At 40.8% G+C, this 22,565-nt stretch overlaps 1 protein-coding gene across 1 annotated transcript; it reads right to left on the minus strand.

Moving 5' to 3' along the window:
* Positions 1-852: 852 nt before the first annotated feature.
* Positions 853-22,432, minus strand: efemp2a (EGF containing fibulin extracellular matrix protein 2a). Its single transcript, XM_021316067.2, has 11 exons — positions 22,241-22,432; positions 12,244-12,470; positions 8,376-8,424; positions 8,085-8,273; positions 7,524-7,646; positions 7,308-7,424; positions 3,723-3,842; positions 3,515-3,634; positions 3,308-3,434; positions 2,661-2,856; positions 853-1,517 (listed from the first exon to the last, which is right to left on the minus strand). The coding sequence occupies exons 2-11, from the start codon at positions 12,343-12,345 to the stop codon at positions 1,356-1,358; spliced, it is 1,305 nt and encodes a 434-aa protein (XP_021171742.2). The 5' UTR covers positions 12,346-12,470; positions 22,241-22,432; the 3' UTR covers positions 853-1,355.
* Positions 22,433-22,565: the final 133 nt, after the last annotated feature.

Here is a 22,565-nt window from a genome sequence, read left to right on the forward strand (position 1 = left end):
GCATTCACTCCTCCTGAAAGAGCGTAGAGCCACAGTGGATGGTCGCCTGGATTGTCGTTGACTTTGCAGCAATCCCTCATAATGAGCATGCATGTAGTGACAGTGGAGAGAAAAACTCCCCTTTAGCAGCTCAACGTGCACGGACAACCGACTGGGCGTGGCAGATAAGCAGATGGACGAATGGATGGATGGATGGATGGATGGATGGATCAATGGCATACAAGCAGAACTTTGTGTGGAGGAAAACGAACACCTTCAACACACCGTGCCCACCATGAAACCCTGTGGTGTCACCATCATTCTGTGCGTTTGCGTTCCTTCAACAGGGACAGGGAAGCTAATCAGAGAAGAGTGTGGAGCTAAATATAGCAAACACCGGGAATAAAACCTCTCAAGAGTCTGCAAAAGACTACAAACTGTGTCCCACTGGGACAGAGCCAGAGCTGCAAGCAAATGGTCTAGAATCCAAGCTTTGTTGTGTTAGCAAACCTAAATCTAACTGAGAAAGACTTCCAGCTGTAAATTATGCAATAGTTGTTTTTATAATGTAGAGCCGGTGGAGCTTAATAATAATGCACGTCCCTCTTTCTATATAACAAGGAAAATTTAAAATATGTCATTTTTCTTCCACTATTACTTTGTGTTACAATTCAAAAAAGTTTTCTGCTGCTACATTCAAATATGTAAAAAGGTTAAATGGGTACAGATATTTGGCGAGGTATTGCAGCTCTTCTGTCAGGTAAAATATCTGATAATTAAAATATATTTTAATTCCACCAGCAACAGGAGGGTTAACAGGGTGGGAGCTAAACCTTTTATATTGAAAAAAAAATGTTCATTGGGACACACAGATGAAAGGAGTATTGTTTTATTTGGACTCAAATCTTTCAAAATATAAAGTACAACACGACATGACAAACCCAGAAACAGCAGAGAAGTAGCACAAACACAGATAATGAACAGTGGAGGGTGACGGAGGAAGTGTGGGTGCCGTGGTCTGACGTCAGTGGTTACTGACCACATTAACGGGACAAAGGTGAGCCGGTGATAAGACGGATAAATCTGATGACAATTCAGTCCTTTTCAACCTGATCGGAGTAAAATCACCTCAGAAGTAAACTTTCAGGTCGTTGTAAATAAAGTAAAACCAATAAAAGATGTAGCAGCTTGGATGATGTGCTACAATGAGTTTACTGCACCGCAAGTGGATTCTGAATAGAAAGTGTTGCTTCCTGTGGACAAAATGAGTAGAAAAAGGCTGATAATGTAAATATCACAGTGACTGGCTGAACTGCATTGACCAATTATGTTTTACAGCTACTTTTGGATCTGTGTCCCTCCACTCTGCTCCTGCTTTAAAAAGCGTAAGGCCCCACGAAGATGGAGAGTCTGAGGATGGAGCTGCTCCGCTGGCTGACCAGAGGGTGACCCGACAACATCTCCAGGTCCAACGTGTACTCTCTGGGCCCTGACACGGCCCGGGCCAGAACCAGCATGGCGCTGTAGTTATTGTTTTGCTGAAGGAGAGACGAAACACACACAAATAAACAGAGATTCACAGCAGAGGAAACAAAAGTCAACGGAAGCTTCTATAAAACAAGCAAACATTAATCTGAGTACATTTATTACATGGAAAAAATGTGTTTTGTAGTTTATATTATACATGTAAAAATCACTGTAATTTATAAATAATAATAATAATTTATAAAAGAAATTGTAATTGTATTATTTTTAAATTTGATAAGAGTGTCTGGAAACTTCTAATTAGAGCAACACATGGCTTCCAGTTTCCTTGGGGTACAAATATAACGTGACACAGGTCCGTTTCTATCACTGGCAACCAGGCGAGGAGTTCATTCAGTTATAAAGTTATAAACAAAAGTTTATAACTCAAATAAACCAGGAAAAGCTAATTGGGATAATATATATATATATATATATATATATATATATATATATATATATATATATATATATATATATATATATATATGCGTGTGTGTGTGAGTGTGTATATATGTATATATTTATTTTATTTATTTGTTTATTTTTTCAAAGAGGGGCAGTGAATTAAAATTCAAAAAATTCAATCATGGAATTATTTCCATATATATATAAAATGTTTTCAAGAAATAAAATTACACATGAGAAGAGTTTAACAAAATTTTAAACATAAAAAAATAAAATAAAAGCAAGTTTGTTTTGTGTTTAACTGGATTGGCTAAAGGTTTGTTGAATAAATAATTTTAGACATGTTCTTGTATTAATATCATCATCTTTCATGAACATGACAAGACCAACACCAGCAGGCCAAACAAGCCGCATTGTCTTAAAAAGAAACATGAAAACGGTAAGAAAAGAAAAACTAGTTTAACTAATAGAAATAAAGGGAACAAGAACCAACCACGGCATGAGATTCCTTGAATGGTAAAGATAAAATAGCTCAAATATGTAAAGCTACAACAATCTAATAACTGAACTTTTGAACAAAGCTACAATCATACCTGAATTTGAAATGTTATTGTTAGTGCAAATCTTACAACACAGAAAAATAGCCAATGTTTTTCTCTAGTTTGTCTTTCTAGGACCTAACGGAGCTGGTTGATAGAGTTGGCAGACACGCTGCGCGCCGCGCTCCTCCAGGCCCTGCAGTTCCTCACCCTGATGTAAAAGTCCCTGTTGTCGTCTCCGGACCGGATGCGGAAGGTGTTGAGGGAGCCCGTCAGGAAGCTGGTGGCCTGAATCAGGAATATGTCTGAGGGTACGGAGCGCTCCGAGGTGATGGCCATGTACCGGTGGACCACGCTGTAAGGCAAATCTCTGCAGGCGGGCTGGCTATGGGGGCACACACAGCGGCTGGTTTACACAGAAAGAGAGAAAAGAAAAAAAAATACACTGATGACAAAAGTGAATTTATTATAACGTCAGCAGTTCCTTTATCATCCACCAGAGGGAGTAAAGTTCTCACACAAGATGAGCAAATACTCAACAGTAGCCTTTGTGTTTTTTCCTGACACACATTTTACGCCCCTCTGTCGCGTTAACAGCGATTTCCACCTGTTACAGCTTGTGCACAGCTGTAAAGGTTTTCTTATTGCATTGGAGCGCGTTCAAAAAGAAAAGCTCGTAAAGCTGGACTCATACGTGGAAAAAGTAATTGGTGCAATTTGGCAGTCTGAGCCACACTCGTTCACAGGGGCTGATTATGTTCAGAGCTGATGATGGCCAGCACATAGTTCGGTAATTCGGACAAGGTGTGTTGAGTGCGTGTAGGCGGACACGCACCCTTCCACGGGCCGTCACTCACTTGTCAGAGACGTGTACGTATGGATCTTGGCAGCGGTTGGCGTTCACACACTGGTACCCGCCGTGGATGTTGACGCACGTCTGCCCGTCGGTGCACTGATGGTCGCCTGTTTCACACTCGTTTATATCTGCAGAGGACAGAAAGGCCTGTGAGGCTTTGGGCTGTGCAGGGACCCAAAGACAGGGGGGCTCAGTGTCGGCTGCTTACCCTGGCACATTCTGATGCCCACCAGCTGGTACCCTTCAGGGCAAACGCAGGAGAACCTCCCGGGCTCGTTGACGCACTGGTACTGGCAGTGGTAACTGGAGGACCTGCACTCATCGATGTCTGACAAGGAACCAGATCAGGTTTCAGTGCCCGTCCTCGGCGGATGGGGGGCGTGGATTGGATAATGAGCCGTGCGCTTGTCTCTTACCGTTGCAAGTGAAGCCGTCGGGCGCGAGCTCGTAGCCCTGATCGCAGCGACACATGAAGGTGCCGTACGTGTTGAAGCACCTTTGAGAGCAGGGGGCGCCCATCTCACACTCGTTTACATCTGAAAGCAGGGACGGCACATTTCACTGCATCGAAGCCTCCAAAAATATGATTTCTAGCCGAGCTGCTTCCTGGGAAAATTCACCTCTCTGCCAAAAGCAGCGAAACTCGGTAGACCTATATTTTTTATGACAAAACTTATGGCTGAGATAAAGGGTTCAGTTTAGTTGTCGCTTCCATCGTGCACCTCCATCATATAGTGATATACACTGCAAAAATGGAACTAAAAAGAACTAATATTTTCTTAAAATTAGTGTATCTGTCCTTGATTTGAGCAGGTAAATAAGATGATCTGCCAATGGAATAAGACTTCTAAACTTAAAATAGGAACAATTCATCTCCATCATCTTATTTCAAGTGCAGGATGTCCAATTATCTTATTTTAGGGGTCAAAAAACTAATTCCATTGGCAGATAATATTATTTACCTGCTCAAATCTAGGACAAAAACACAAATTTTAAGAAAATTGTACTTATTTTTAGATCAGTTTTTGCAGTGTACCATTCTCCCTGGAGCGTGGGGCTCAGTAAAAAAAAAAAAAAGAAGGCCCACAGACACACATGCAGACAGAGAGAAACAATTTGAATGTTCCACATTTGATAAGGGGGAGTGTTGGCCTAGTGGTTCGAGCAGCGCGCTTGCACTCAGAGAAGGATGCAAGTACCCGGTTCGATCCCCAGTGCCTGCACTCTGGGTCCCTGAGCAAGACCCTAGATTTCTCCCCGGGCGCCGCACATGACAGCCCACTGCTCCCCAAGGGTGATGGGTTAAAAGCAGAGAACAAATTTCATTGTAATGTATGTTTCAATGACAATAAAGATGATATTACTATTACTAAAACAGATGCATTTAAAAGTGAGCGTGCATTCAGTTCCTGTCACCCATCCCTGGTGTTTACAGGTGGATTGCAGGGCGGCTTGTGAACAGAGTTCATTGTCCTGACGGTCTGAGGAAAGAAGCTCTTTGACTGTCTGGATCTTCTGGCCCGGATACCAGAGGGCAGGAGAACAAAAAAAGATGTTGGGAGGGGTGAGAGACGCGTCCAGCATGAAGTTTGTTGCCTTTCTGACGCATCGGTCCTTATAAATGTCAGGCAGGGCATGAAACATGTCAAGACGCTCTCTATTGTCCCTCTATAGGATGATGCCATTAATCATGAGGCAGATTTGTTCTTTTTCAGTCTCCTGAGGAAGTAAAAGTGCTGCTGAGCTTTTTGGGCGAGGGCGGTGGTGTTGGTGGTTCTGCTTCTCCCGACGTCCAGGACCATCTCCACATTTACACTGCAAAAAGGGAACTAAAAGTAAGTGAAATTTTCTTAAAATTAGTGTATTTTGCCATGATTAGAGCAGGTAAACAAGACTATTTGCCAATGGAATAAGGTTTTTGCACTTAAAATAGGAACAATTCATCTCCATCATCTTATTTCACATGCAAGAGATCTAATGATCTTATTTTAGGGGTAAAAATACTCATTCCATTGGCAAATAGTCCTATTTAGCTCCTCAAATCAAGGAAAAATACACTAATTTCAAGAAAATTTTACTTACTTTTAGTTCCCTTTTTGCAGTGTGGGGAGGACCTGTTGTGTTTCACCTCCTCTCTGCACAACGGGTCACTGTTTTTACTGATGAGGCTCGCCGCTGTAGCGTTGTCTTCGAGCTTGATGATTAGGTCTGAGTTGAACCTGGCTGGCTGGGCACACGGCCCTGGGGAGAACCTGGTATTCAGTGTGGCGCTGCTGGAGCTTCTTGTTCCTGTTTTTACAAACCGGGCTCTACCGACGGATGTGTTACAGTTTTTAAGTTGAGGGTTTTTTTTTTCGCAACGTTTTACTGGATACATTTTAATTGGAGAACATTGAAATTTCAGGGTACACCTACGTAAACTTAGATAATTACCTGAGCCAAGCCATCATCACAGTTTAGCTGCTACAACTAAACACAAAACCGCCCAACTGAAGTGAAGATGGGAGGAGTGGTGTGTGGAAAACAGGATGAGACCAAAACATTTTCTCGTTTGGATAGAGGTGCGACGAGTACAGTGGTTTAAAATAAAACATTCATACCCCTCGCACTTTTTAACTTTTTGTGTTATTGCAATTACAAACTTTGACATATTTGGGGGATTTTATGTGATGAAGTGAAAGAAAAATGATTTGAATTGTTTTTAAATCTCAGTATGAATACAGTTGATCTGTGAGCTTTGGTATAGAATCTGTTGACAGGATCAACTATTATTATCTGTGGAGTCCAAACATCTGGCTTTTACGTAAGAATGCCAAGATGAGCACCGAGAGAAATTAGGCTGTAGAGGGCACAGCAATGTTGGGAGGTGGTTAAGTCAGATCAGACAAAGCCTGAGCTTCACCCTGAACAAACTATTCCCAGTGGGAAACATGGTGGTGGCAGCAGCATGCTGCGGGGATGAGTTTATACAGCAGCAATTAGTGGAGAGGTGGAAAAAGTTAATTATAAAGGTTTTAGAGCAGGGGTGTCAAACTAATTTCTATATAGGGCCATTTTGGCATCATGAAGTCATTAAAAGGCCGGTTGCACCTGCGTAGATGATACTTTTGACTTCATTTCAGTTCACATAGAAGTATAAGAAAATGCACAGTAACATAAAAGTAGCACCTCAGGCCCAGATAATACAGTTTATCTGCAAAGATAGTTGATACTGGGGTGGGTTACACTTTAAACTCATCATTCTGCATCACTTTTTCTCGTTTTGGACTTTTCTGGGTTGTTTTAATGTGTTGTGGGAAAACTGACAACTAGTGACAGGATGGCACAGTTTTAGCCACTTTATACACTTTAAAAGGATATATGCCTCTACTTAATGACATGATATGCCTTTTTTGGCTCTTGAGGGCCGGATAAATTGCCTTGACGGGCCAGATTCGGCCGTGAGTTTGACACGTGTTTTAGAGGCTGCAAGAGACTCAAAACTGGGCCAGAGGTTCACCTCCCAGCAGACCAACCCTAAATATACAGTCAGAGCTACAATGGAGGCATATTTATGTGTTAGAGTGGCCTAGTCAAAGCCCAGGTTTGAATCCAATAGACGATCTGCAGCGTGACTTAATATTTGCCGCTAACAGACCCTCCAGCCAATCTGACTGAGGCTGAGCTATTCCGCAAAAAGAAATGAGCAAAATGTCAAAGCTGGTAGAGACATAACTGCCACATTTTTCTTCCATTTCACAGCTTTATGTTGGGGTATAAAATCCCAATGAAATGCACAAACATTTCTGGCTTTAATGTGGCAAAAACATTAAAAAAGTTTAAAGGGGTATGGACACGGTTGGAAGGCACTGAATGTGCTAACACGCAACAACTGACTTTCATTATTTTACCATTACTAAACCAGCTCTCTGGTCTAATTTTATGTTGGACGAGGCAGATGAGAAGGCGGGACTTTTATTTAAAGGTGAGCTAATGTGGGAAGTAACCATTTTCACTCTTACCGACACAGGATCTGTTGTTTCCTCCCAGCTGGAAGCCAGGCTCGCACTGACAGGAGAAGGAGCCGGGCACGTTGACGCAGCGATGCTGGCAGTACCTGTACCTGCACTCGTCTATGTCTGAGGTGCAGAGACATGAGTCAGGGGGTTAATGGCTTCCTTCAACGCAGTGGGGGAAAATTATCTGATTTAGGCTCTGGAGGGTGGAGACGAACTCACCGATGCACTCCGTGCCAACCTTGTTGTAACCGCGGGGGCACTGACAGTCGAAGGCACCCAGGGTGTTGATGCACTGCTGGCTGGGCTGGCAGTCGTGTTCCTGTCGCTCACACTCGTCGACGTCTGCGTGTGTGAGAGCAGACCAGAGGCGGATGTTAAAACTCGCTTACCGTGAGCAAACACGGCGCCGTTCAGCCCGCAGGGTTGGCCTCGCCTGTACCCAACAGCTGAGAATATCACGTCGAGTCACGCTTGCTGTCTTATGCAAGTCATGGTGGACACCTCCGGCACAAGCGGGTCTCTGGCTGTCGAGTTAGCTCCTAAAAAACCGCAGCAGCTGTCCTCGTGTGAAATCTTTTAAATTCCTGTCCTGCTCACCCACCTCCTGTGGGCTCCCACACACTCACTCACGCCCACACAGATTGCACCAGCCTGCTGCAGCCACCTGTCCCTCAGCGGTCTCAGGCCACCAACAATCGCTCACAAATACTAACTCGGTGATCGCTCATCCTGCGGCCACCTGCCCACCTCCAACACCCAGAGGAAAAAGCAGGCACCCACCCACGCAGCTGTCTCCGTCCTGCTCGTAGCCCTGCGGGCAAGGGTTAAAGGGCTCAGTGGGGGTGATGGACGGCTCGGGAGCGGGGATGACTGACGCAGAGCGAGGGAGGCACAGGTAGCCTCCGTAGTGGTTGAAGCACTTCATTTCCCCCTTGCAGGCATCTGGAATGGTCTCACACTCGTTTATGTCTGCCGGGAAACCCAAGGATAGATATTCAGTGTGAGAAATCAGATAAAATATGGATGAGAAGAGCTTGAAAAAAAAAAATTCTGACTGGGTGAGATTTTCACCTTTGCAGTGTTCAGTCTGGGGGTCCCAGTGATACCCATCTGTGCATTCCTATAAAGAGCAACAGCGAAATAAGACCGTGTGAGAATAAACTGGAAAAAAATACGTGAACAGACTTCCCCGAGCCAAGGACTTGCATAAGATATTCATTATACATAATAAATCTCCAGTAGTGGGACAAGAAAAAAACGAAGCAGGGGGTATTCATGTTAAAGCTCCGAGCCAAAGAGAGGTAAATCCATTAAAAGATTTGTGACATTTCAAAAAGTCCCTACTGACGCCAAACTTTTGCCTTAGAGGCAAACTGTTTAAAGTCTCGGTTTGGAAAAACGGTCATTATCACTCTGAGAGGGAAAAATACACCAATGTGACCTGCATGGAAAGAAAAACGGAGGAGTGAGGAAACATGGTATTAAAACCAAATTTATCCCCAGCAATGACCGCTTTAAAGTCCGGAGAAGAGACGTTTACAGGGAACATTACACAGAGAGGAGGAGAGGTGACTTGAGGCTAACACTTCAACCCGAAAGCCGGCAGCATCACCTGACAGGTGTGGCGTAGCGGCACGCTGATTTTTTTTTTTTTTTTTTTAGGGCCCTCAGGGGAAAAAGTTCTGTCTCGACAAGCTGCTAAACAAGAAAAGCGTCACTAATTTCCACAAATGAATGAATGTAAAACTAAAACCTTTCACCCCAGTTTTAGGCATGCGCAAAATTGGAGACAAAGCCAACTTTTATGTGTTCGGCCTTTCAGTTTTTTTAGGAACTTCATGTTTTAGGAAAACACAAAGTTCTAAGTCAAAACTCCCGCTCTGTCAGATGATCTATTGCTGATATTAAACCCGGATTTAAATCAATATTTTATAGAAGTCTTCTTATAACATAATTCCTACATTTGCTAATATTTCATTGAATTCAACCATCTGTTTCAGTGTCCTACTGTGACTAGTGTAACTTTTTCACATTTTGCCATGTTACAACCACAAACTTCAAATTTTATAAGATAGACCAACTCTAAGTTGTAGCTCAACCCTTAGCAAAAAAGTAGTTTATTCAAGATTACTACAAGTATACTTATTTCATACTTAAAATTAGGCAGTGTACTTATAAACTATATTTCAGAAACTCAGCAAAAGTATATTGAAGAATACTTGACTTATACTATAAGGTAAACAGAAGCCTAAGTCTTAGTAAATTAAGGACTTCAGCTTATATTTAAACTTAAGAATACTTAATGAAATTAACTTCAAGTATACTACTTTCTGCAAAGTGGAAGGAAATGATTCACTGTTTAAAATTTTAGGAATAAAATCTGAAAAGTGTGGCATGCATTTGCATTAAGCCCCTTTTCACACTGAAGATACCAGAGGCTACAGAGAGTTTTAAAGGAGCAATAAGTAATAATGACACCTACTGGTTCAAATCATAACGACACACACAACACAGCAATCTCAACGGTCTGTTATTGCAGTGAAACTCCACTTATTCTTTACTTCCACAGGTCTATCATGTTTGTATTCTGTTCTATTTCTGCTCCGCTTCTCTTAATGGCTTCCATGTTTGCAGGCTGCTGCTCTTTTGCTAAGATAAATACCAAATGCTGCGCTCTCTTTTGGGAACCCTGGGAGCTCTCATGTGATTGGCTCAGGAACCAGGAAGTAAACATGGGCTACACTATGAACCAAAGTAGTTTTGGACCGTACCTCTAGGTTTGAAAAGAGGAAAAACTTGACTAAAACATTGTTGATGGAGAGGACCGATTGTTTATAAGGAATGTTACTTTCATCCTAGGTGACAAATGAGAATGATTTAGGTTGATGTTGCTGTCAATATGTGGTTTATTACTCCTTTAAGAGAGGACTGAAGACATTAAAAGAGTTCCCAGTGTTTAAATGTATTTTAAATTTTGCCGCTTTTAGTTTTTTTGTTGTTGTTACTATATCATAGCAAATTGAGACTGAAAAATATAAAGTGCAGCACAAATCAAATCAATTATAATAAAAAGTGAAATTAACTAGTGTACTTTCAGAGAGTCCCTAAACCGCTAACTAGAGTCCACCTGTGTGGATTTAATCTCAGTATAATTGCATATATTCTGTAAAGGCCTAAGATGTGTTTTTTTGGGTTTGTTAGTGAACAAAAATCACCACAAAGACCGAGGAACAGAGCAGACAGGTCTGAAGTAAAGATTTAGAGAAGTTTAAAGCACAGTTGGGTAATATACCACACTGTGGAGATCTTATTCAGCACTTTTTAATACAAATCCATCAAGACATGGTGGTTCATAAAAACTGACATTTGTCAGGGAAACCACCGAGAAGCCAGGGGAAACTGAAGGAGCTGCAGAGATCAACTGCTCAGGTGTAGTAACACGACATTTATTAGAAATGCTCTTCACAAATCTGGCCTTTATGGAAGAGTGGTAAGAATAAAAGTAATTAATATTAAACCTTTTGGCCTGTACGCAAAATGCTATGTGTGGGGGGAAAACTAACAATAACACGCCATCCTGAACACACCATTCCTACAATGATACATGCTAATGGCAGCATCCTGCTGTGGGGAGGTGTTTTTGTGACCAGGATGCGAGGCAGATGTGATGTGTAGATGGAGGAAGTTTCAAACAGGGTAATACTCAAAGAAAACCTGTTAGATGTTGCAAAAGACCAGAGCTAGAGATCACCTTCTAGCAGGATCTAGAGCTACAACGGAGCATGTTGTTGTTGTGAAAATGGTCCAGTCAAAGTTTAGTTGGGGCCCTAACTGGGAGTCTGTGAACAGACGTTCCTGCTGCACCTCCTAATTATTATGATCTGCTTCACCTGTGATCTTCTGACGGCAGCTCGTTAGGTTTATTACCTCAACCTGTTCACCTACCCCCCCCCCCCACCACTATCACCCCCACAGTCTCTTGCTGCCAGACTATTGAAAACCTCTCATGAGTTAATATCCAGCATTCATCCTCGCCTGCCTGCCAAGCTTCCCACCAGGTTCTCGTTTTTTTTTTTTTTATTAGTTTATTTGTCAGGGACAATGCAGCGCACATTATTACATTCATAATTGTAATAGGCAGAGCCATAACAAAATGTGTAGATCTGTTGCATGAAAGGTTTCTAGCCTATAGGCTAATTTGCAACCCCAGTCCCCAGTCAGGCCTTTATAAAATACATTTTCCTAAAACGTAGCTCACATTGCACAATCATATATAAAATACATTATAAAAGACAACCATTAACATTTTACACAATCCTAACAACATTACACAAAACAACACCTCACATCCAACATAATCATAATGACTCAATGTTCACATATTTGATTTTCTTTCAGCCAATGTTTCACCTTTCTATTAAATGTTTTCAGGTCAGTTTCTATTTTTATTTCTGTTGGTAAATCATTCCAAAGACGGATCCCTATCACTGAGAAACTTTTTGTTCTCACACTTTTCATGTTTTTCTTGCAAGATAATTAGCAAATTATCTATAATTCTTCCCTCTACTTCACAGTTGTTTGCTCCTTTGTGTTGGTCAGTCACACAAGATCCCAATTAAATACATTGAGGTATGTTGTTGACCCTTGACAAAATGTGAAATGGCAGAATATTCACATAACATGACTTAAAAACATGCTTTTAAAGACTAATACGAGTCTGGAATACTTGTTCTCAATTATCCATCATGCGTCTCTCTATTTCTTTCTCAAAAATAGAAGTAACTCGTAACATTTTGTTTTCTCATAAGCATTCACAGCAATAACGATTATAATGTGGAGCCACTAAGCTTTTTGTTGCTGTTCTCAGTAATAACACAGATGTAAATAAAAAAAAAGACAAGAGAGCAGAGAGAAAGGACAGAGATTCATCAATCCTTACCGTGTAAGTGCTAGTTCTTATATGTGACTGTGAAATCGCACTGCGGAGGAGCACAGACACACATATGCACACACACAAAACTGACACACAAGAGCCCTGCATACTAATGCACTATCTGATGGGCAATCTTGCGGAAAACATGCACACAAACATACACACACAACGACTGTCAGACAGGCAGCTGAGCTCTGAAGCCGAGACCCTGCGATGGACAGAGCAGGACGTATCTGTAACACAGAGAGGGAGAGGGGACACAAAGAAGACAAACTTAAAACTTTGGACATCACAGGATGGTTCAGTTCAGTCTCAAACTCTTTGCTTGGGCAAAAAGAGAGAAAAAAAAAAAAGGTTAATCAATTTAAAGCAAAACGTAATGGAGCCGGTTCATAATTAGCTTCTCAGACGACGGTCAGCTTGGTGGACTTTGTTCGTCGTCTGTCAACCACGCAGTTTAATCGCAACATAAATAAATGGAAATACACGCTGCTGCCAAGGCAAAACATAAACACTATGACGTACTCTGAGCCTTGGCTAAAAATAACCGAGTCAATACTTTCATTTGCGCCCCTTACAGAAAGCCGCCTGTGTCTGCAAACTGGCAATGCCTTAGAGTTTAAAGGGGGCTCTGAGACTCTTAAAAACCTGAACCTTACATGATGCATAACTTTCTGTGTTCAGTGTGTTTGCTGAAGCGTCTCAGTGTAGCGGCAAAAACTGGAAATCAAACACTGCATAATTAGTCACATAAGATGTTTATCTGACAACTTAAGTTGGTGCGAACTTGCTGACCCCGCACCCCCCCCCCCCACAAGTTTATAAGGAGTTTCAAAATGTAGCCGATTAGACCAATTTAAGTCAAATTTAATGATGAAACGCGCTTCACAACACAAAGTAGATCAAGGCAGTTGTAACTTATCCTAAAACAAAGCAAAAAAAAAACAAACAGCTAGCATTGTGAAACTAAGTCACTTTTGCTCTGTTTGAGAAGTTTAAAGGGGACATGTCGTGCTTTACAATCTTTACTTTTCACATTGAAATCATTCAGTTGTGGTCTCAATAAAGTGGAACTGCAGTGCTCTGGTCTGAATTCCTCGTTATTTTTGCCCCACAGACCCTCTTTTGCCCCTGTTCTGTGATTCATCTGAAAGCAACTTGTTTTGGTGCTGTCTCTTTAAATCTAAAGGAGGCCTGCCTTCACATCCCGCCCCCTTCCAGATTGCAGAGCACTCCGCTGCACCCACTGAGCTATATAATACACTGGAGTGCTGATTTTGCCGAAAAACTGAAGTCACTGGCGGCCATCTTGCTACTCCCTACTCTCACAGAATCCCATAGGATTTGGCTGCAACAACAAGCAGTTTTCTGGATGTTTGAAAACGTTTCGCAGGTAATTCTACAGTCAGTGGATGTACTAACACTATCAACTACTAGGAAATTAGGTGCTGAAATATTTTGCATGTTATTCATATTAAATATATACATGTAGATATAAGTATGTGTATATGTAAATATGTATATATATGTATACATATATGTAAATATATGTTTTTGTATATTGTTATTTATATATTTATAAATGCTATATATATATATATATTTAGATAAATAAAATGCAAAATATTTCAGCACATGACTTTCTCATTACGTGATAGTTTTAGAACATAACATAAAAGTATATGGCATTTGACATTTTAAAAGTTTTAAGCCCCCCTGAACATGAGAAAAGCCTCGTTATTCGATGCTGTAGCGCACATCTTCCCTAGTTACTGGAGGAAAATAGGGAGTACCAATATGGCGGCCGGTGGCTTCAAAGCGACTCGTTCTAACAGCGGGCGATGAGCACTCCAGTGTATTATATAGCTCAGTGCGCTGCACCCCGTTCGGCCATTTTTGTAGTATCCTGGGGGACGGTGTAATGGATTGTGTGGGTTAATACACCAAACAGCCAAACATTTATACTTATCCACCTGTAGCTTCGGCATTCTTCAGCTTGGACTACAAAATTTGCAAAATGCAGATTAAAAAATGCAAAAAATTTTAACTTGAAATACTGTGACATTATTGTTCAAAAACATAATACACAAAACAGAGAAAACAGAACGTATTAAAAATATGACCAAAACAAAATATAAAGATATCTACGCAGATGCTGGAAGGACTACATTTAACTTTTCTGCTCTCCTTAAGACTCCAAGTGCACAGCAAAATATATTTAAAGGATAAAAACTGAATTTTGCATGGAACTACTTTGCAAAACTATAGTCAAACATTGTATCTCTTTAAATTTTGTCACATTACAACCACAAGCATCAATGTATTTGATGTATCTGTTTGTAGTCTCCTTTACTCTGATGCCCCACACAAAATAAAATGCAGTGCAGCCAATTGCTTTCAGTTAATTTGGTCTCAGTATAAACACAGCTGCTAAGTAGAGGTAGTGGCAGCATCATGCTGTGGGGATGCTTTAACTGGTAAGCAGGTCAGCCCTGATAGGAAGATGGATGCAGCTAAACTTGGGACAATCATGTAAGAAAACCAGAGGCTGCAAGAAACTCACCTGAAAGAAGGAATCTAAACATGCAGCTAGAGCTACGATGTATCGGTTTGATTCAAATCATATTCGTGTCATATAGTGGTCCAGACCTGAATCCGACAGAAAAACTTAAAGGCTGATGTTCTGAGATGCTCTTTGTCTGATGTGAATGAGATTGAGCTATTTTCAAAGAAAACTAGGCCAGAAATTTTCTAGATGCGCTAAGCAAGCACAGACATACTACCAAAGACTTGCAGCTGTACTAACTCAGGAACGCTGAATGCGAACCAGTCAGACTGGATGGAGAATGTCTGTAAAAAAAAAAAAAAAACGTTTTAAATTATGTTATTTAAGTCTGAACTTTGACTAGGCCTCATATACTATATTATATTATTCAATTGTGCTTCTGAATGTATGTTGAGAGTGGTCGACATGCTGTAAGGTGAGCATTTGCCCAACTTTCAAGTCTTTTGCAGCCATTAAGACATTTTGTTCCAGGACTGAATTGTATTTAGCTTGTTCTTTTCCCCATAAACTCTGACCGGCTTCCCTTTACCCACAGAACGATGCTGCCACTAAATTTCCAGAACAGTAGTATTTTTACTTAAAAGTACACACTGAATTACCTGTTTTTCTAACTAGGTAACTTTTAAAGGCAATAGCTCATACTGGCTTTTATTAAGAGGAAGCAGACTGAAAGGGGGATTCATACAATACACAAAATGTCTCTAATTTTTCATTGTAAATTTATTTTTTATTAAATATCATGTATGGTTTTCCTACCACACAGGGATAATGCATCACTTTGTGTAGGTCTATTATGTAAAATCCCAACAAAATACATTGTAGTTTGGGGTTGTAACCCAACAAAATGGTAGAAGACTTGAGGGGCATGAATACTTTTCATTACTTTGACAAAAACAGCTCAGAGAAACTCAAACTTTGTTTTCAATTCAATATAAGACTCATCTGTAAATGATTACTCTGTGCTTCCTCCATCACTAATATTTTACACAATGCTGGATCCAGTGTCTTATACTTTGCAGGTGAGTTTGTATTGTATCATATTATTTTAATATCCTGATGGACCGGGCTTCACTCCTGGCACACACACACAACCTTCCCTCAGTTAAATTTTCCTGAACACAAGCTTTGAGTTTAAACCGAACCTAAAAATAAACAAATCAACCCTTCACAACCTTGGCAAACTAAAGAGGTATATATAAAAAAAAAAAGTCCAATTTATGCGCCGGGGAGAAAAAAAAAAGGAAAAAAACCTCTACTGCTGTTTACAAAGAGAGTGAGCTCCAGCTAAAGTGCAAGACAGGAAAGTTATAATCACCGCCTGCCTCCATGCATGGAGTCACGCTCGGGATATGAATTCCAGTGGCCACGTTAGCAGGAGCGGCTTATTGTTGGATTTGGGCTTCAGACTAACAGGGTGACTCCGACGGCCTCAAATACTCGCCCAGTGACATCAGTTCACCATTTGTGACCTCTGGAAAACAAAAACTACCACAACTCCATCAGAACACAGATGGTAAAACGTCGCACAACCGCAGTACGTGACTTTTATGAATCGGTGTCACAGTCGCATACAACCACCAAGAATGCAGCCACCTCAACCCAAACTGACCATCAGTCTGGGGTCCACTCACTCGCTGGCCGCTGAGCGAGGACTTCGGATCAATGGGTGGAGGACCTCTGGTACGCCCTGTAAGGATGTGGGTACTGATTCTGAGCTGGGATGCCCCGCAACTTCTGTGGTTCCCAGAGTATCAGGTTCTGGGAAACCCCCCATGGTTCAGGAAAAAAAAAAAAAAAAAAAAAAAAAGAGAGAACAGCTGGAGCCAAAACCTCCAGCCACCGTTCCCCTAAACTCTCGTCTCTCGGCAGGATGCGGAGGAGGATGTCAGAGGATGTGGCTCTGACCCAGGAGTTCATTGTCCGGGTGCTCCCACCACTGACGATGAGAAACCCGGGTTTGAAAGAGCTGAAACAATTATTAGATTATTGATTGGTCATGGAATTTGATCATTTGAAACGCTGGTCTAACCAAAACGGTTTGTTGCTTCCAACTCAAAGCTTTCGTTTTTAAATATAAGTTTTGTTGTGCTTTTCAAACGTTAGTTATGTGTTTTGACATTTCTAATTTCTACTTTATCCTTTAAGGTAGTTGAGGCTGGACTGCTGCAAAAGCTCTGCTGGGCATAGATTGAAAGAAGTCTTCCTGTCCTCATAAAAAAGAGTCATTACCAGGGATTTAAATAATTACCAACCAATTACCAGACTGTCTAAACAGGCTCAAGTCTTTGAATGTTTTATTAGTGACAAACGGAAGCAACTTCTCTCACTTAACAATATGTGTACCAAGTTTTTAACAATTATGACATCACCAGACAATAAACATCACTGTGCAGCTTTGGGGATTTGGATACAGCATTTCATTCTGTAGATCAGAAACCTTTATTGAAAAGACTCAATGCTACTGGAGTCAGTAAAATGGTCCGGAACTTGTTCAGAAATTCATTATAAGAGAGAAGACAGCAGTAATCAATATTTTAACGCCACTGCCAAAATGTAAGGGTTTTCCACAAAGGATTAATTCTTATTTATTCTCTATGTTTGATAAATGAGCTGCAATACAGACTTCTACAACCAAATATTTGATATATGTTGATGATACAATAGTTTATACTACTACTTCCTCCCTAAAGTGATGAAAAATGTTGACAGCTTAGAAGAAACTTTTCAGTCACTCTGAGATTGACTCTGAACTCAACAAAGACTTTGACTCCATCCGAAAACCTCTATTGGGTAAGGACTCTTTAGTCAAAGCAGAAGTGCGTCGGCAGTCGACATGATAAGTGCCATCCGAATAGTGCGGTCAGTACGGAAGGAGGTAGGAAAAGGAGCCTGTATGCTTCCTCTTACAGCTAATTTAGCATAAGAACCTCAATATGTCCCTTACCGGCACTACGGAGCTGTAAGGAATCCCACAAACCTTTGCATAATATGACGTATAAGCACAGCCCACCTCATCAAATCAGGCTGTAGGCCCAGATTTGACTCATACCATCCATGAGCGTTATTGTCACGTAATGATGTCGGAGTTAAAGGCTGTCTGAAGTCTGCACTGCAGAGCGCTGCTCCAGGTCACATGACCCGTTCAGGATCCGGCCTTCTCAATTACATAGACAAGTTTTTGAGAAGGGCAGCCCAAATGGAGCATTGGGCTGTATGTCGACCTGAAAAAGAATTTTATATATCTCAAATTAAGCTAATACTAGGGTCAACCCTTACATGATGCTTTAAATATAATTCATAAAGAGCCGCAACCTCCCCCCCCAAAAAAAAATAAACTCAAAAGAATAAGTAACAGTTTTGTTTTGTTCTCCAGGATTTAGATTAAATGCAGGGGGAAAAAATTACAAAAAGAGAATGATTTTTTTTAGAATGTTCAATATTTATGGAAGGGAAAAAAGTACTTAGTTTGCAGCTAAATTACAAAATATATATATATATATATTCCACGAGTGTCATTCTGTAAGTCTATGCAGATATTGTATATCAACACATAAAAAAACGACTAAAACTAGTCTTTTTGTATTACACTTATAAACACAACCTTTATCATATATGCTTTTGTGAAGCAAAAACTATTAAGAACAATTGAGTCCCTAAAGGACCACAGATTGCTAATTGCTGCAGATGTTACTGCAGGTAAAAGAAATATCACTTCATATAAAAACTTCTCAAAAAAATGTACTCTTTGATGCTCATGCTAATCTTAGTTAAAAAAAAAAATTAAACTACCACTGTTTTTTTAATTTCATCTTAAAAAAGTATCATCTCTTAACAGCCAAAGAAAAAAATATCCTCTCTTCTCTCGGACTAAGAAGTTTACTAAGGTGTTGGACTAAGGTGATATTATTTATATGCATGCTTCCATTTTTCTACTGAATTGACTTGACTCAGAATATCATGCTTTTACTTAATCTAGTTTCCACATAAAACAGAGAAGAGAAATGCAGATGATGCTATTTTTTAAGTTGTTTCTAAGATAATTCACTTACTTTATATCGTACCACTATCTAGAAACCAGGCCCTTCAGACATTCCCATCCTTCATATTCTCAACTGTGCCCTTAAAACTGCTCTGAAACAGATAATTGTTTTAGTTAGCTTTTAGGTGGTAATATATGCCCATTTTTGTTTTAAATATAAATTCCTAACGTTTAACTTTTCTGACACTTGAAACTGTTTCAGTTTCTGTTTGTGGACTCCATGCAAAAAGAGAAGCTCTACTGGAACCTCCTAGGCTAAATAAAGACTTTATTATAGGTCAGCAACAATGACTAAATACTGCTGTCCACAAAAACAATTGTGTTAGTCTGAGACTAAAAATCATGCGAATGCCTATTTCTAAATGCTGGGGCTTAATTTATCTTCAGAAGCTGTTTAGATAAACACAGTCAGCCCACCTTTAAATCCAAAAACTTCAAGGCAGCTTTAAAAATGACCACATGGACAACTAGTGAAACAAAACATAGCTCGACCACACACACACACACACACACACACACACACACACACACACACACACACACCAGGGGGTAGTGGGGGAGTGTAAACTGCGGGGTGGGCGTTTGTTTTTGGTGCACAGACAGCTGGACTTGTGTGGCGTGGAGCTCAGGTTCAGCTGTGGATGTGACCCTGCAAACCCACCAACCACGGGGTCTCCGTCTTTCACACACTACTGTATAAAAAGTTTTAAACAACTATAATTTATTTATATAGAGAGTACATCAGTATTTCTCAAAAGGTTTCTGAAGGACTTCTAAAGTTTGTTTTTGGGCTTTGGCAGCTTTTTTTTCTGTCCAGTCTTGGTATCTCACCATGAAAATATATTGCAGATGTTGTGTTTATAGAGGTAAAATAAAGCTACATATATACAGCACAGTGTGTGAAAGTTGTGTTTTCAAGAAGAGGGGAATAATCCAATATAATGCAACAAAGGACAAGCTTTTAGCTGATCAGCTTAATGTGATTTGTTTATCAAATTAATTAAAGAAGTGGGAACCATTTTTGCCTATTTGACAGGATAATAGTATCATAATCTCTAAAGAACCAATTTAACACTGGTTCTCTTCTGTTTGTTATATTTTCACCTTAAGTTTAGGAGCATAGCAATGTATACCGAGGTTTCATAAACAACAAAACGTTTCTGTCACCTGTTGCTGAGCACTGCTAGCCAGCTGGCTTGCTTACAAATAGGACAATTTTGAGTGTTTATTACATACAGCAAATTAGAAAAGTTTACACACCCCATGTTAAAATAGCAAATATCTGTGAAGTAGAAAAGAGTTGACCATCATAAATCATTTCACAACTTTTCTCCCATTTATTTTGAACAAAAATTCAGACAACTTACAAGAAAAAAGAAAAGAAAACTGTTGCATGAGTGTGAACACCCTTCTAGATCCGGGGATGTTGCTCTGAATTAACCACCTGCCGTCATTTTAAGAGTCCACAAATAACACTCTGGGTCTAGCAGGCTTTAGCTGACATTTTCTATGTCACATTTCCCATAAAAAGTCATGACCTACTGAGAGATTCCTGAGCATCAGAGCGATCTGACTGTTAAAAGGCGTCATCATAAATGACGTGAGGAAAATGTGGTGCAACAGTAAGTTTGCTAAGATGTTTTCAAAAGTCTAAATCCTGGGTACATTTTGGCAAAAGAAATTTGAAGGTTCCTGAAATCATAAGGGAAAACGTGTCAGGATCTGATTAAACCAACCCTGAACATTTTGTTGAAAAACAAACAAACAGTGCACATGACCTAAAGAACACCATAAACACAGTGTAGCATGGTGATGGCAGCATTGTGCTTTAAAGCTGCTTTTCAGTACGAACTGAAGCTTTAATCAAGCTGGAGGGGATTATGCGCGGTTAGTGTTCGCACAAACAGCCACGCTTCTGCTAAAAAGATGAAGAGGAACTTAATTTTTCAGCAGGGCACAATAATAATGACTTCACCAGAAGAAGATGACAGTTTTGAAATGACCCAGGCAGAGTCCAGACCTGATTCTGACTCAAAATCTGTGATCAGATAAAGGGATGTGAGCAGATCTGCTCACAATCTCAAAGATCTGGAACATTTTTAGGAGGAAGAGTTGCCAAATAATGCCAAATTAAGATTTGCTACAATGCAAAAAGCTGTCAGAAATTGAATACTGGATACTTCAGCAAAGTACTCCTTTAATTATATAGTATAAAACTAAACGAGTATCTTGCTGTACACGGTAAAAGTCAGATTTAAGGTTAATAAAAAGTTGTAAAAAGATCTATCATGGTATCATTAAACAAACTATTACTATTCTTACTAGTAGTAGTTGTAAACAGTGTTATGTCAGCAGAAATGGGATAAATCTTTGCTTGTCTGCTTTATATGCACATGATTAGATAACGTCACATGTTTTTGTTTTACATTTTAGAGTTAATATAGGTTTACTGTGGTATTCTTACTCAAGGTTATCATACAGCACAAACCTCATGCTCATGCTTTTGCCTGAATGATTTGAAGGTCAGATTTAACTGTCTTAAGGAACATTTCTCTGAAAATGGTTGGTTATTTGACGAGAAAATTAGGGTAAATGCAGCCAAAGTCCAAAGCAAAAACATTCAAAAGGCCTGGAGGAATACTGGTCAAGACAACTTTAAAAGAGAGCAGGAAGGTCAAGCTGCTTTGATGGAAAACATATAAAAAAAAAAGGAGGTCTGGCTTGAGACTAACTACACCTACTAAATAACCGAGTGTGATGAAATAAAAATCAAACCCAATCTTCTGAGCTGCCAAGATGCTGGTCACTGCTGATGTATGAGTGTTTTCAAACAAGAAGTTTGGCTGTGCATGAAGGAAAAGTCCACCTCTATAATCCCACCTGATTCATAGCGACATACTGTCAAAAATCAGTGAAGCATCGTCAAAGTTTAGAGCCGCGTTGGCACCTGTTTATCTCCCAGAAGTTCAGTTTCTCTCCAACGGTCTTGGCATCATTTCTCTAGCGTCAACGGTGAGATTATGACAGACTTTCTGGGGTGAGATGGGAGGATTTTGCAATATACAGCACCGTAAAACATGCCCCGTGATGTGACTCACTGCCTGTCTTCCTGTCTAACCCCCAGCTAGGGTCTGAGCCAAGAAGTAAACTATACAGCCACGTTATCTTGGCTCCAGTGAGAAGCCAAGTGCAGCTGGGGGGAGCGGAGCAGACAGCGGCGCAACTGTGACGTGTATGGCCTGTACCAGAGAGCTGGGAAAGAGGTACAGCTCACCTCCCTTCCTTCCTCCCTAAAAAAAGCAATGCAGGCTTCATAAGTCACCCGCCAGCGTCTGGCTTTGATGACATCTACCTTTTTTGTCCGTGTAAGCAATTTAAAGACATGCCGTTGAACTCACGCCTGGATCTTTTCCAATGGGTCTTCTGCGTCTAAGCCTCCCTGTGGCCGGCGTGTCCGTCTGCTGGCTGCGTCCGTCCCAGATGAGTTGGCATTCAGAAGTGATCCCTTGAACCGCTGCCTGTGTGACCCTGAGAGAGTGAGCGGGGAGACCGACAGCTGGAGCAGATGAACACAGGCAAAGGGAGGGATAGAGGAGACGAGCGAAGGAGGGAGGGAAGGAAGGAGGGAGGGAGAGGAGGGAGTAGGACAGCCCATTCTTACCCCCCCTCGGGCCCCCTGTGCTGCCACCCTCCACCCCTCTGCCTGACCCCCCAGGGTGGAAA

This window comes from Fundulus heteroclitus, chromosome 23 (genome assembly GCF_011125445.2).
Source record: "Fundulus heteroclitus isolate FHET01 chromosome 23, MU-UCD_Fhet_4.1, whole genome shotgun sequence".
In the NCBI taxonomy this organism is placed as follows: Eukaryota; Metazoa; Chordata; class Actinopteri; order Cyprinodontiformes; family Fundulidae; genus Fundulus; species Fundulus heteroclitus.